The sequence below is a fragment of the Hyla sarda genome, chromosome 10 (assembly GCF_029499605.1).
Source record: "Hyla sarda isolate aHylSar1 chromosome 10, aHylSar1.hap1, whole genome shotgun sequence".
NCBI lineage: Eukaryota > Metazoa > Chordata > Amphibia > Anura > Hylidae > Hyla > Hyla sarda.
The window spans coordinates 7,857,221-7,873,147 of NC_079198.1; the positions used below are offsets into that span (position 1 = coordinate 7,857,221).

General features: G+C 45.8%; 2 protein-coding genes across 6 annotated transcripts in view; one reads left to right on the top strand and one right to left on the bottom strand.

Moving 5' to 3' along the window:
* Positions 1 to 11,840, bottom strand: part of CTU1 (cytosolic thiouridylase subunit 1) — a 71,072-nt gene extending 59,232 nt beyond the window's left edge. Inside the window, exons 1-2 of one of the 4 annotated variants that reach the window (XM_056544535.1) lie at positions 11,703 to 11,840; positions 5,768 to 5,945 (exon numbers count right to left, since the gene is read on the bottom strand). In XM_056544535.1, coding sequence (XP_056400510.1) covers positions 5,768 to 5,945; positions 11,703 to 11,710 — 186 coding nt within the window. In that variant the 5' untranslated portion in view covers positions 11,711 to 11,840. Of the gene's footprint in view, positions 1 to 5,601; positions 5,663 to 5,767; positions 5,946 to 11,615 lie in introns of those variants that run through there. The other 3 variants (XM_056544536.1, XM_056544539.1, XM_056544541.1) reach the window with 3 other exon arrangements.
* A 103-nt stretch (positions 11,841 to 11,943) lies between these two features.
* The window catches only part of LOC130294555 (beta-1,4-galactosyltransferase 3-like), a 78,095-nt gene continuing 74,111 nt past the window's right edge, over positions 11,944 to 15,927 (top strand). For both annotated transcript variants that reach the window (XM_056544542.1, XM_056544543.1), the window contains exon 1: positions 11,944 to 12,081. The gene's annotated coding sequence lies outside the window, so the exon portion shown is untranslated. The remainder of the gene's footprint in view (positions 12,082 to 15,927) is intronic.

The window sequence follows — 15,927 nt, forward strand, 5'->3', positions numbered from 1 at the left end:
AGGAGCAGTATTGTAGTAATTATATTCTTGTATATAGGAGCAGTATTATAGTAGCTATATTCTTGTATATAGGAACAGTATTATAGTAGTTATATTCTTGTATATAGGAGCAGTATTATAGTAGTTATAGTCTTGTATATAGGAGCAGTATTATAGTAGTTATATTCTTGTATATAGGAGACAGTATTATAGTATTTATATTCTTGTATATAGGAGCAGTATTATAGTAGTTATATTCTTGTATATAGGGGCAGTATTATAGTAGTTATATTCTTGTATATAGGAGGCAGTATTATAGTAGTTATATTCTTGTACATAGGAGAAGTATTATAGTAGTTATATTCTTGTATATAGGAGCAGTATTATAGTAGTTATATTCTTGTATATAGGAGCAGTATTGTAGTAATTATATTCTTGTATATAGGAGCAGTATTATAGTAGTTATATTCTTGTATATAGGAGCAGTATTATAGTAGTTATATTCTTGTATATAGGAGGCAGTATTATAGTAGCTATATTCTTGTATATAGGAGCAGTATTATAGTAGTTATATTCTTGTATATAGAAGCAGTATTATAGTAGTTATATTCTTTTATATAGGAGGCAGTATTATAGTAGTTATATTCTTGTATATAGGAGCAGTATTGTAGTAATTATATTCTTGTATATAGGAGCAGTATTATAGTAGTTATATTCTTGTATATAGGAGCAGTATTATAGTAGTTATATTCTTGTATATAGGAGGCAGTATTATAGTAGCTATATTCTTGTATATAGGAGCAGTATTATAGTAGTTATATTCTTGTATATAGAAGCAGTATTATAGTAGTTATATTCTTTTATATAGGAGGCAGTATTATAGTAGTTATATTCTTGTATATAGGAGCAGTGTTTTAGTAGTTATATTCTTGTACATAGAGGGCTCAGGGCAGTCGGTGGTATCATATTTGTGTTTCACATAAAACTGGGTAAATGTTTGCTGTGTACACATCAATATACCAATAAGTACATGTTCGCACTATAATCGTGAATTCAGTGAGATCCCAGTAAAGTTATTGATGAATTAGCTTTTTTTCACAGTGGGTGAGGTTACATGGGTACAATGCCGTCCTGCTTCGTACTGTGCACCTGCTACACAATAAAAGGCGTCTCCTCCTCAGTGTTTGCACACAGCGCCGTCCCCAGACATCACACATTACATCCCTTATGCACAGAAATGACAGGGCTCATCCATTATTATGGGAATTCATTCTCCTTATTGTATGAGGAAAGGTTGACATTCAATGTCAGTGAATGGAAGCACACTGTCTCCTATACTGAGCCGTACACCTGTGTGATGTCATTCTGTCTGGTTATAAACCTATAAGTATTATCATGACATATTCACTGACAGGAGATCATGGAAATGGTGGGGAAGTGAAATACAAAGTATAATATAGATTCTTCACTAGTGTTCCATGAATCAGCCTGTGTTACCCTCTCACCTGGAAACTGGCCGAGCCCTGGACCATTGTCCCACCTATGGAATGTACATACACGTCACCCGCCACATGCTTTATAGACTACAGGGTGATTGAACTTATTCTATTATACTTATTCTTTATTTAACACAGGATTATGTAAAGCATAGTTATAGTATATAGGATGGTCTCTCTGGCTGTAGAACTGTATATGGGGGTGGTCTCTCTGGCTGTAGAACTGTATATGGGGGTGGTCTCTCTGGCTGTAGAACTGTATATGGGGTGGTCTCTCTGGCTGTAGAACTGTATATGATGTGGTCTCTATGGCTGTAGAACTGTATATGGGGTGGTCTCTCTGGCTGTAGAACTGTATATGGGGGTGGTCTCTCTGGCTGTAGAACTGTATATGGGGTGGTCTCTCTATCCACAGAACTGTATATGGGGGTGGTCTCTATGGCTGTAAAACTGTATATGGGGTGGTCTCTCTGGCTGTAGAACTGTATATGGGGTGGTCTCTATGGCTGTAGAACTGTATATAGGGGTTGTCTATCTGGCTGTAGAACTGTATATGGGGTGGTCTCTATGGCTGTAGAACTGTATATAGGGGTTGTCTATCTGGCTGTAGAACTGTATATGGGGTGGTCTCTATGGCTGTAGAACTGTATATAGGGGTTGTCTATCTGGCTGTAGAACTGTATATGGGAGAGGTCTCTCTGACTGTAGAACTGTATATGATGTGGTCTCTATGGCTGTAGAACTGTATATGGGGTGGTCTCTCTATCCACAGAAATGTATATGGGGGTGGTCTCTCTGGCTGTAGAACTGTATATGGGGGTGGTCTCTCTGGCTGTAGAACTGTATATGGGGTGGTCTCTCTATCCACAGAACTGTATATGGGGGTGATCTCTATGGCTGTAGAACTGCATATGGGGTGGTCTCTCTTGCTGTAGAACTGTATATGATGTGGTCTCTCTGGCTGTAGAACTGTATATGGGGTGGTCTCTCTTGCTGTAGAACTGTATATGGGAGAGGTCTCTCTGGCTGTAGAACTGTATATGGGTTGGTCTCTCTGGCTGTAGAACTGTATATGGGGGTGGTCTCTCTGGCTGTAGAACTGTATATGGAGTGGTCTCTCTGGCTGTAGAACTGTATATAGGGGTGGTCTCTCTGGCTGTAGAACTGTATATGGGGGTTGTCTCTCTGGCTGTAGAACTGTATATAGGGGTTGTCTCTCTGGCTGTAGAACTGTATATGGGGTGGTCTCTCTGGCTGTAGAACTGTATATGGGGGTTGTCTCTCTGGCTGTAGAACTGTATATAGGGGTTGTCTCTCTGGCTGTAGAACTGTATATGGGGTGGTCTCTCTGGCTGTAGAACTGTATATGGGGGTGGTCTCTCTGACTACAGAACTCTATATGAGGGGTGGTCTCTCTGGCTGTAGAACTGTTTATGTGCTGGTCTCTCTGGATGAAGAACTCTACATGGAGTGTGGTCTCTCTTGCAATTCCATGGCTGTAAAACTGTAGAAACCTTCTAGAAGGGAAACCTCCTAGTTAGCGCAATCTAGTGTTGTGTGCTGGAGAAAGAGTTGTGCAAAGCTGGAGAGTTTCTGTCTATAGGGAAACAGTCTGCAAGGAGATGTAGGGTAAGGACCTTACAGCCCTGAACTGCACAGTTTCTTACCAATAGAAATGGAATGGGACCAACCATTCCGGGGCCCCTCAATCAAGGGGACCCATCAACTTTCACTATGGTATGCATGCCCTTGGTGTCATCCATGACAGGTCACCACTTGTCTTTTGGTTGGCACCATAACCACCAGAAGCTGGGACCCTTGCCTTGTTCCTGTCTAGGGAGCCTCAGAGAACATTTAGCTTTAAGCTCCAGGAGCATCAAGCTTCGGCCCTGTGGATGGCCCTTGGTTGGGTGCCTAGCAACGACGTGACTACACCCAAAATAATCAACGTAAAGGGGAACTCCAGGGGGGGGGGGGGGGGGGAATGTTTTCAAATCATCTGGTGCCAGAAAGTTAAACAGATATGTAAATGACCTCTATATAAAAATCTTAATCCTTCCAGTACTTATCAGCTGCTGTATGTTCCAGAGGAAGTTGTGTAGATCTTTCCAGTCTGACCACAGTGCTCTCTGTTGACACCTCTGTCCGTGTCAGGAACTGTCCAGAGTAGGAGCAAATCACCATAGCAAACCTCTCCTGCTCTGGAAAGTTCCTGACATGGACAGAGGTGTCAGCAGAGAGCACTGTGGTCAGACTTGAAAAAACAACTTCCTGTGGAGCATACAGCAGCTGATATGTACTGGAAGGATTAAGATTTTTATATAGAAGTAATTTACAAATCTGTGCAGCTTTCTGACACCAGTTGGTGTGAAAACTTTTTTTCCCCCCTGGAGTACCCCTTTAAACATTAACCCCATAAGGACCAGACCAATTTTATTTTAGCATTTTCGTTTTTTCCTCCTCGCCTTCTAAAAACCATAACTCTCTTATATTTCCATCCACAGACCCATATAAGGGCTTGTTTTCTTTATTCTGTGGGTCAATACGATTAAAATTATACCCATGTTATATGCTTTTCTATAATTGTATCGCTTAAAAAAAAATCTCAAATCATTTTAACAAAATTAGTATGTTTGAAATTGCCCTATTTTGACCACCTATAGCTTTCTCATTTTTCCGTATATGGGGCGATATGAGGGCTCATTTTTTGCGCCATGATCTTTACATTTTATCAGTTTCACTTTTGCTTAGGTTTTACTTTTTATTAATTTTTTAATTATTTTGTTTTTGGAATAAAATGTGACAAAAAAGAAGCAATTTTGGACTATTTTTTTTATTTTTTTACATTTACGCCGTTCACCGTACGGGATAATTAACAATATATTTTAATAGTTCAGACTTTTATGCACGCGGCGATACCAAATATGTGTATTCATTTTTTTACGCTTTTTTGGGGGTAAAATGGGAAAAACGGACGTTTTACTTTTTTATTGGGGGAGGGGATTTTTCTAATTTTTTTACTTTTTTATTTTACATTTTTTTACATTTTTTTTTTTTTTTTACACTTTTTATGTCCCCATAGGGGACTATTCATTGCAATCAGTTGATTGCTAATACTGTTCAGTGCTATGAATAGGACACAGCGCTGATCAGTGTTATCAGCGATCTTCTGCTCTGGTCTGATCGATCTTAGACCAGAGCAGAAGACCCCGGGAGACGGCCGGAGCCAGGTGAGGGGACCTCCGGCCGCCATGCTGGATGATCGGATCGCCGCGGCAGCGCTGCGGGCGATCCGATCATCCGTGCAAAGTACCGCACTGCCGCAGATGCCATGATCTGTATTGATCACGGTAACAGAGGGGTTAATGGCAAACATCCGCGCGATCGCGGATGTCCGCCATTACCGGCGGGTCCCTGGCAGCTGATAGCAGCCGGGACCTGCCGGGCATGACGCGAGCACCACTCCGGTGCTCGCGATCATGTCGGCGCGTAAATGTACATCATGGTGCACTAAATACCACGTCACCATGACGTACATTTACGTCCATTGTCGTTAAGGGGTTAAAGGGGTACTCCGCTGGAAAACTTTTTTTTTTTTTTTTTAATCAACTGGTGCCAGAAAGTTTAACAGATTTGTAAATTACTTCTATTAAAAAAATCTTAATTCTTCCAGTACTTCTAAGCTTCTATATGCTCCACAGGAAGTTCTTTTCTTTTAGAATTTCCTTTCTTTCTGACCACAGTGCTCTCTGCTGACACCTCTGTCCACTTTAGGAACTATCCAGAGGAAGAGCAAATCCCCATAGAAAACCTCTCCTGCTCTGGACAGTTCCTAAAATGGACAGAGGTGTCAGCAGAGAGTGATGTGGTCAGACAGAAAAGAAATTCAAAGAGAAAATAACTTCCTGTGGAGCATACAGCAGCTGATAAGTACTGGAAGGATTAAGATTTTTTTAATAGAAGCAATTTACAAATCTGTTTAACTTTATGTCATTCTGACATTCTGTTGATTTAAAAAAAAAAAAAAAAACTGTTTTCCAGTGGAGTACCCCTTTAAATGTGGAATTTCAGTGGTGCAGCAAATAACATCACGACCTAACTGTGGGCACTAGACTTTGTTGCCCACCTCCTGTGCTTCAGTGCCCACTATATCCAGCTGGACCTCTCCACGTGTGTTGTTATAAATCCTGGAAAAAGATCAATAAGAAGCGTTTTTTCAGCATTTTTTGAGAACTCAGCGACGCCTCGAAGCTCCGGCTGTCACAAGTGATTGACAGGACCCCGTCACCAACCTGCTCCACAAGCTGCTCCATCATGAAGGATACGCCATGGAGGACGCAGAGCGGTGAACATGAAGACGTGATGAGGTGCAGATCCATGTAGCAGAGCCGACAGAGCAGATGGAGGCTGTCGCTGTTCTGCAGTCGGCCGTGTCGTACAGTAAGGATCATCCGTACAGAACGTCTCCCCCTAAAATAGGAACAAATAAAGTAAATAGAAATCATTCTACAATTCTATTCCCAAATTCTTATCAATCACTTTAAGGGATCCTGGGATATATACTATATTATCCCAGTATTTTTAAACCATGGTTCCTCCAGCTGTTGCATAACTACCACTCCCAGTATGCCCGGACAGCCTTCGGCTGTCCGGGCATGCTGGGAGTGGTAGTTGTGCAACAGCTGGAGGCTCCTTAGTGGGGAAACACTGACCTATGTACTGTGAGGCTTGTTGTGTGCACTGGGCAATACCCGACTATTCCTATGTTGGGGAAAGTTGTCTGGGCATGCTGGGAGTGGTAGTTGTGCAACAGCTGGAGGCTCCTTAGTGGGGAAACACTGACCTATGTACTGTGAGGCTTGTTGTGTGCACTGGGCAATACCCGACTATTCCTATGTTGGGGAAAGTTGTCTGGGCATGCTGGGAGTTGTAGTTTTGCAACAGCCGGAGGCACCCTAGTTGGGAAGCAGTGGGTTATTCACAAGAATGCTTTACGGCAACCATAAGACCACCTCTTTGAGAAGACTACTCCCTTCTCCGGAACGGATTTTGCGGATTTTCAATCCACCATGCATTTGAAAAGACAACCAGCTCAGCCGATGGGGTTCCCATCTCACTCCCGCACGTCTTCAAGGGCGGAGGACTCTCTGTTCCAAGGTGACTAGTCGAGGCCCCTTTCTGTTTATCTCACATCATTACCTCACAACTTTACCTCAAAACTTTACCTCACATCTTTACCTCACAACTCTACCTTACAACTCTACCTCACATCATTACCTCACAACTTTACCTCACATCTGTACCTCACATCATTACCTCACAACTTCACCTTACAACTTTACCTCACGACTTTAACCCAAATCATTACCTCACTTTACCTCACATCTTTACCTCACATCTTTACCTCACATCATTACCTCACAACTTTACCTTACATCATTACCTCACAACTCTACCTCATTACTTTACCTCACATCTTTACGTCACATCTTTACCACACATCATTACCTCACAACTTTACCTCACAATGTTACTTTTCAACGTTACCTCACAACTTTACCTCACATCTTTACCTCAGAACTTTACCTCACATCTTTACATAATATCTTTACCTCACAACTTTACCTCACAACTTTACCTCACAATTTAAACTCCTGGATAGAGGAAAGAAGGCAGCTTGTGTCACTCGGTGTGGAGACTCCAAGAAGACACCAGAGGCCATATCAAACCTTTCTAACCCCTTAAGCACATCAGTTTTTTGCACTTTTGTTTTTAACTCCTTGCCTTCTAAGAGCCATGATGCCTTCAATTTGCCACCTACAGACCGATATGAGGGCTTGTTTTTTGCACCACCAAATGTACTTTGTAATGACATCTTTCATTTTACCACAAAACAGAAAGATTATTTGTGGGGTGAAACTGAAAACAAAATGCCATTTTGCTACTTTTTGGGGCCTCCATTTCTACGCAGTGCACTTTTTGGTAAAATGAAACATTTGGGGAGATTTAATAAAACCCGTGCAGAGAAAAAAGTGACCAGTTGCCCATAGCAACCAATCAGATCGCTATTTTTATTTTTTAGAGGTCTTGTTAGAATAAAAAGAAGCGATCTGAAGCGGTCAACTTTTCCTCTACACAGATTTTGATCAATCTCCCCCATTTTCTTTATTCCGTAGGTCCATGCGATTACAACGATATCCCAATTTATACAGGTTTTATTTTATTACTTTCAAAAATATGATACCTTTTTTGTATGAAAATGTGTATGCTTAAAATTTTCCTCTTCTGACCGCTGTAACACCTTTATTTTTGTATATACAGGGATGTATGAGGGCCATTTTTTATACCATGACCTGTAGTTTTTATCACACTGTTTTTGTTTTGATGGGACTTTTTGATCACTTTATTAATTTTTTTCTGGTATTTTTGGCAGAATGCCGACAGATTCTACTAATAGGGGCAGGAACCTGTAGTACTCCATTAACCCCGTAATGACAATTGACTTAAATGTACGTCATGGCGCCGTGGTACCTAACGCACCATGACGTACATTGAAGCTCCGCCATGACCGCGAGCACCAGACAGTTGTTCGCATCAAGCGCGGCAGGTCCCAGCTGCTATCAGCAGCCAGGGACCCGCCGGTAATGGCCGACATCCACGATCGCGCGGATGTCTGCCATTAACCCCTAAGATGCCGTGATCAATACAGATCACGGCATCTGCGGCAGTGCGGTACTTTAAATGGATGATCGAATTGCCCATGGCGCTGCCGCGGGGATCCGGTCATCCATAATGGCGGACGGAGGTCCCCTCACCTTCCTCCGTCCGTCTCCAGGGGTCTTCTGCTCTGGTCTGAGATTGACCAATCTCAGACCAGAGCAGAAGATCACCGATAACACTGATCAGTTCTATGCTCTATACATAGCACTGGACAGTATTAGCAATCAAATGATTTCTATAAATAGCCCCCTATGGGGACTATTAAAGTGTAAAAAAAAAAAAAAAGTTACAAAATGTAAAAAAAAGGAAAATTATTTGAAAAATCCCCTCCCCAATAAAAATGTAAATCATCCGCTTTTCCCATTTTACCGCCCAAAAACCGTAAAAAAAATTATTAATAAACATATTTGGTATTGCCGCGTGCGTAAAAGTCTGAACTATCAAAATATATTGTTAATTATTCCGTACAGTGAAGGGCGTAAACTTAAAAGAATAAAAAAGCCCAAAATTGCTGTTTTTTTGTCACATTTTATTCCCCAAAAAAATTTCATAAAAAATTAATAAAAAGTAAAACCTAAGCAAACTTGGTACAGATAAAAACTACAAATCACTGCGCAAAAAATTAGCCCTCATACCGCCCCATATATGGAAAAATTAGCCCTCATACCGCCCGTATACAGAAAAATTAGGAGGTTATAGGTGGTCAAAATAGGGCAATTTCAAACATACTAATCTTCGGCTCTGCTATAGCGCTGCATTGAGGGGGCGTGACAGTGATTTCCTGTACGGGGCCGCGACTCTCCAGCCAAAAAGCACGTGTCGACCACCGCACCAAACCAACATGCCCCCTTAGGATTAGGGATTCATTTTTTATATCCCGAAGCACTCCTTTAACATACTGGAGTACTCCTTCAACATACTGGAGTACTCCTTTTACATACTAGAGTATTCTTTTAACATACTGGAGTACTCCTTCAACATACTGGAGTATTCTTTTAACATAATAGAGTATTTTTTTTTAACATACTGGTGTACTCTTTTGATATACTGGAGTACTCTTTTAACATACTGGAGTATTCCTTCAACATACTGGAGTACTCCTTTAACATACTGGAGTATTCTTTTAACATACTGGAGTACTCTTTTTACATACCTGAGTACTCTTAACATACTGGAGTACTCTTTTAACATACTGGAGTATTCTTTTAACATACTGGAGTACTCTTTCGATATACTGGAGTACTCTTTTGATATACTGGAGTACTCTTTTAATATACTGGAGTACTCTTTCGATATACTGGAGTACTCTTTTAACATACTGGAGTATTCTTTTGACATACTGGAGTACTCTTTTAACATACTGGAGTATTCTTTTGACATACTGGAGTACTCTTTTAACATACTGGAGTACTCTTTTGACATACTGGAGTACTCTTTCGATATACTGGAGTACTCTTGATATACTGGAGTATTCTTTTGATATACTGGAGTACTCTTTTGACATACTGGAGTATTCTTTTGACATACTGGAGTATTCTTTTGACATACTGGAGTACTCTTTCGATATACTGGAGTACTCTTTCGATATACTGGAGTACTCTTTTGACATACTGGAGTATTCTTTTAATATACTGGAGTACTCTTTCGATATACTGGAGTACTCTTTTAACAAACTGGAGTACTCTTTCGATATACTGGAGTATTCTTTTGATATACTGGAGTACTCTTTTGATATACTGGAGTACTCTTTTGATATACTGGAGTACTCTTTTGATATACTGGAGTATTCTTTCGATATACTGGAGTATTCTTTTGACATACTGGAGTACTCTTTTAACATACTGGAGTATTCTTTTGACATACTGGAGTACTCTTTTAACATACTGGAGTACTCTTTCGATATACTGGAGAACTCTTTTAACATACTGGAGTACTCTTTCGATATACTGGAGTACTCTTTTAACATACTGGAGTATTCTTTTGACATACTGGAGTACTCTTTTGACATACTCGAGTACACTTAATATACTGGAGTATTCTTTTAATATATTGGAGTACTCTTTTAACATACTGGAGTACTCTTTCGATATACTGGAGTACTCTTTTGACATACTGGAGTACACTTAATATACTGGAGTACTCTTTTAACATACTGGAGTATTCTTTTGACATACTGGAGTACTCTTTTAACATACTGGAGTATTCTTTTGACATACTGGAGTACTCTTTTAACATACTGGAGTACTCTTTCGATATACTGGAGTACTCTTTTAACATACTGGAGTACTCTTTCGATATACTGGAGTACTCTTTTGACATACTCGAGTACACTTAATATACTGGAGTATTCTTTTAATATATTGGAGTATTCTTTCGATATACTGGAGTACTCTTTTGACATACTCGAGTACACTTAATATACTGGAGTATTCTTTTAATATATTGGAGTATTCTTTCGATATACTGGAGTACTCTTTTGACATACTCGAGTACACTTAACATACTCGAGTATTCTTTTAACATACTGGAGTACTCTTTCGATATCTGGAGTACTCTTTTGACATACTCCGAGTACACTTAATATACTGGAGTATTCTTTTAATATATTGGAGTACTCTTAACATACTGGAGTACTCTTTCGATATACTGGAGTACTCTTTTAACATACTGGAGTATTCTTTTGATATACTGGAGTACTCTTTTAACATACTGGAGTATTCTTTTGACATACTGGAGTACACTTAATATACTGGAGTACACTTAATATACTGGAGTACTCTTTTAACATACTGGAGTACTCTTTTAACATACTGGAGTATTCTTTTGATATACTGGAGTACTCTTTTAACATACTGGAGTATTCTTTTGATATACTGGAGTACTCTTTTAACATACTGGAGTATTCTTTTGATATACTGGAGTACTCTTAACATACTGGAGTACTCTTTTAACATACTGGAGTACTCTTTCGATATACTGGAGTACTCTTTTAACATACTGGAGTATTCTTTTGATATACTGGAGTACTCTTTTGATATACTGGAGTATTCTTTTAATATACTGGAGTATTCTTTTGATATACTGGAGTACTCTTTTGATATACTGGAGTACTCTTTTGATATACTGGAGTACTCTTTTGATATACTGGAGTATTCTTTTGATATACTGGAGTACTCTTTCGATATACTGGAGTACTCTTTTAACATACTGGAGTACTCTTTCGATATACTGGAGTATTCTTTTAACATACTGGAGTATTCTTCTAATATACTGGAGTATTCTTTTAATATACTGGAGTACTCTTTTGATATACTGGAGTATTCTTTTGATATACTGGAGTACTCTTTTAATATACTGGAGTACTCTTTTAATATACTGGAGTACTCTTTTAATATACTGGAGTATTCTTTTAAAACTTACAGTCAAGAAGAAGGAACAAAGGCTTTATGGAAACCTGTGGAGAAGAGAAGCGGCGCAGATTCTCAGAGGCCCCGCAGCTTTTCGTACCTACACATTCTGCTAATAAGCTGCTGTATCTAAGTCTATGGTTCTAGGCCGGTGTATCTCCTAAGTATCTAAGTGTATCTATTCCAGACTCCGTGCTCTACAGGTCAGTAGGTCACTGTACTAGTGACCAAGGCGCTGAGATGTTACCATAGCAACCAGCGATGCCGCCATGTCTGGGCCGCGGCTGGTCACATGGTCAGTTGGGGGGTATCACGTGGTACAGGGGGCGCTGAACATGTGACTGGAATCCCCCTTAGCTCCACCCATAGGCGACCCTGAGCCTGTACACGTGATCGGGGCTGCGCTCCCTCCCGGCGGCTGGGGTTGGGGGGAGACTCTAGAATCCCGTATACCCGGAGGTCAGCGGCCGAGGCCTCAGGTAACGGACCCGGATAGCGGATGTGATGGGAGGGTGGAGCCTGCTCTGTGCGGACCTGGTGCGATTCATATACCGCCGCGTGTGTACAGCAGAGGGTCCCCGCGTGTCTGCTGTGTGATAGGGACCCCCCCAGTGTATGAGAACCCCCCCCCCCCCAGTGTATGAGGAGAACACCCCCCCCCAGTGTATGAGGAGAACCCCCCCAGTGTATGAGGAGAACCCCCCCCCAGTGTATGAGGAGAACCCCCCCCAGTGTATGAGGAGAACCCCCCCCCAGTGTATGAGGAGAACCCCCCCCAGTGTATGAGGAGAACTCCCCCAGTGTATGAGAACCCCCCCCCCCAGTGTATGAGGAGAACACCCCCCCCCCAGTGTATGAGGAGAACCCCCCCAGTGTATGAGGAGAACCCCCCCCAGTGTATGAGGAGAACCCCCCCCAGTGTATGAGAAGACCCCCCCCCAGTGTATGAGAAGACCCCCCCCCAGTGTATGAGGAGAACTCCCCCAGTGTATGAGAACCCCCCCCCAGTGTATGAGGAGAACCCCCCCCAGTGTATGAGGAGAGCCCCAGTGTATGAGGAGAACCCCCCCCCAGTGTATGAGGAGAACCCCCCCCCCAGTGTATGAGGAGAACCCCCCCCCCCAGTGTATGAGGAGAACCCCCCCCCCCCAGTGTATGAGGAGAACCCCCCCAGTGTATGAGAATACCCCCCCCCAGTGTATGAGGAGAACCCCCCCCCCAGTGTATGAGGAGAGCCCCCCCCCCAGTGTATGAGGAGAACCCCCCCCCCCAGTGTATGAGAACCCCCCCCCCAGTGTATGAGGAGAGCCCCCCCCCCCAGTGTATGAGGAGAGCCCCCCCCCCCAGTGTATGAGGAGAACCCCCCCCCCAGTGTATGAGAACCCCCACCCCAGTGTATGAGAACTCCCCCCCAGTGTATGAGAAGACCCCCCCCCAGTGTATGAGGAGAACTCCCCCCCCAGTGTATGAGAAGACCCCCCCCCAGTGTATGAGGAGAACCCCCCCCCAGTGTATGAGGAGAACCCCCCCCCCAGTGTATGAGGAGAACCCCCCCCCCAGTGTATGAGGAGAACCCCCCCCCCAGTGTATGAGGAGAACCCCCCCCCAGTGTATGAGGAGAACCCCCCCCAGTGTATGAGGAGAACCCCCCCCCCAGTGTATGAGGAGAACCCCCCCCCAGTGTATGAGGAGAACCCCCCCCCAGTGTATGAGGAGAACCCCCCCCCCCCAGTGTATGAGGAGAACCCCCCCCCAGTGTATGAGGAGAACCCCCCCCCCCAGTGTATGAGGAGAACCCCCCCCCCCAGTGTATGAGGAGAACCCCCCCCCCAGTGTATGAGGAGAACCCCCCCCAGTGTATGAGGAGAACCCCCCCCCAGTGTATGAGGAGAACCCCCCCCCCAGTGTATGAGGAGAACCCCCCCCCCAGTGTATGAGGAGAACCCCCCCCCAGTGTATGAGGAGAACCCCCCCCCCCAGTGTATGAGGAGAACCCCCCCCCCAGTGTATGAGGAGAACCCCCCCCCCCAGTGTATGAGGAGAACCCCCCCCCCCGTGTATGAGGAGAACCCCCCCCCCCAGTGTATGAAGAGAACCCCCCCCAGTGTATGAAGAGAACCCCCCCCAGTGTATGATGAGAACCCCCCCCAGTGTATGAGGAGAACCCCCCCCCAGTGTATGAGGAGAACCCCCCCCCCAGTGTATGAGGACGAACCCCCCCCCCAGTGTATGAGGAGAACCCCCCCCCAGTGTATGAGGAGAACCCCCCCAGTGTATGAGGAGAACCCCCCCCCCAGTGTATGAGGAGAACCCCCCCCCCAGTGTATGAGGAGAACCCCCCCCCAGTGTATGAGGAGAACCCCCCCCCAGTGTATGAGAGAACCCCCCCCCAGTGTATGAGGAGAACCCCCCCCCAGTGTATGAGGAGAACCCCCCCCCAGTGTATGAGGAGAACCCCCCCCCCAGTGTATGAGGAGAACCCCCCCCCCCCCAGTGTATGAGGAGAACCCCCCCCCCCCCAGTGTATGAGGAGAACCCCCCCCCCCAGTGTATGAGGAGAACCCCCCCCCCAGTGTATGAGGAGAACCCCCCCCCCCAGTGTATGAGGAGAACCCCCCCCCCCCAGTGTATGAGGAGAACCCCCCCCCCAGTGTATGAGGAGAACCCCCCCCCCAGTGTATGAGAACCCCCCCCAGTGTATGAGAACCCCCCCCCAGTGTATGAGACGACCCCCCCAGTGTATGAGACGACCCCCCTCCCCCAGTGTATGAGACGACCCCCTCCCCCAGTGTATGAGACGACCCCCTCCCCCAGTGTATGAGACGACCCCCTCCCCCAGTGTATGAAGACCGACCCCCTCCCCCAGTGTATGAGACGACCCCCTCCCCCAGTGTATGAGACGACCCCCTCCCCCCAGTGTATGAGACGACCCCCTCCCCCAGTGTATGAGACGACCCCCTCCCCCAGTGTATGAGACGACCCCCTCCCCCAGTGTATGAGACGACCCCCTCCCCCAGTGTATGAGACGACCCCCTCCCCCCAGTGTATGAGACGACCCCCTCCCCCAGTGTATGAGACGACCCCCTCCCCCAGTGTATGAGACGACCCCCTCCCCCCAGTGTATGAGACGACCCCCTCCCCCAGTGTATGAGACGACCCCCTCCCCCAGTGTATGAGACGACCCCCCTCCCCCAGTGTATGAGACGACCCCCCCAGTAGCCCTCCAGTGTATGAGACGACCCCCTCCCCCAGTGTATGAGACGACCCCCTCCCCAGTGTATGAGACGACCCCCCTCCCCCAGTGTATGAGACGACCCCCTCCCCAGTGTATGAGACGACCCCCTCCCCCAGTGTATGAGACGACCCCCTCCCCCAGTGTATGAGACGACCCCCTCCCCCAGTGTATGAGACGACCCCCTCCCCCAGTGTATGAGACGACCCCCTCCCCCAGTGTATGAGACGACCCCCTCCCCCAGTGTATGAGACGACCCCCCTCCCCCAGTGTATGAGACGACCCCCTCCCCCAGTGTATGAGACGACCCCCTCCCCCAGTGTATGAGACGACCCCCTCCCCCAGTGTATGAGACGACCCCCCCTTCCCCCCAGTGTATGAGACGACCCCCTCCCCCAGTGTATGAGACGACCCCCTCCCCCAGTGTATGAGACGACCCCCTCCCCCAGTGTATGAGACGACCCCCTCCCCCAGTGTATGAGACGACCCCCTCCCCCAGTGTATGAGACGACCCCCTCCCCCAGTGTATGAGACGACCCCCCTCCCCCAGTGTATGAGACGACCCCCCTCCCCAGTGTATGAGACGACCCCCTCCCCCAGTGTATGAGACGACCCCCTCCCCCAGTGTATGAGACGACCCCCTCCCCCAGTGTATGAGACGACCCCCTCCCCCAGTGTATGAGACGACCCCCTCCCCCAGTGTATGAGACGACCCCCCCTCCCCCCAGTGTATTGAGACGACCCCCCCTCCCCCAGTGTATGAGACGACCCCCTCCCCCCAGTGTATGAGACGACCCCCTCCCCCAGTGTATGAGACGACCCCCTCCCCCAGTGTATGAGACGACCCCCTCCCCCAGTGTATGAGACGACCCCCTCCCCCCAGTGTATGAGACGACCCCCTCCCCCAGTGTATGAGACGACCCCCTCCCCCAGTGTATGAGACGACCCCCTCCCCCAGTGTATGAGACGACCCCCTCTCCCCAGTGTATGAGACGACCCCCTCCCCCCAGTGTGAGACGACCCCCCTCCCCCAGTGTATGAGACGACCCCCCCCCCCCCAGTGTATGAGACGACCCCCCCCCCAGTGTATGAG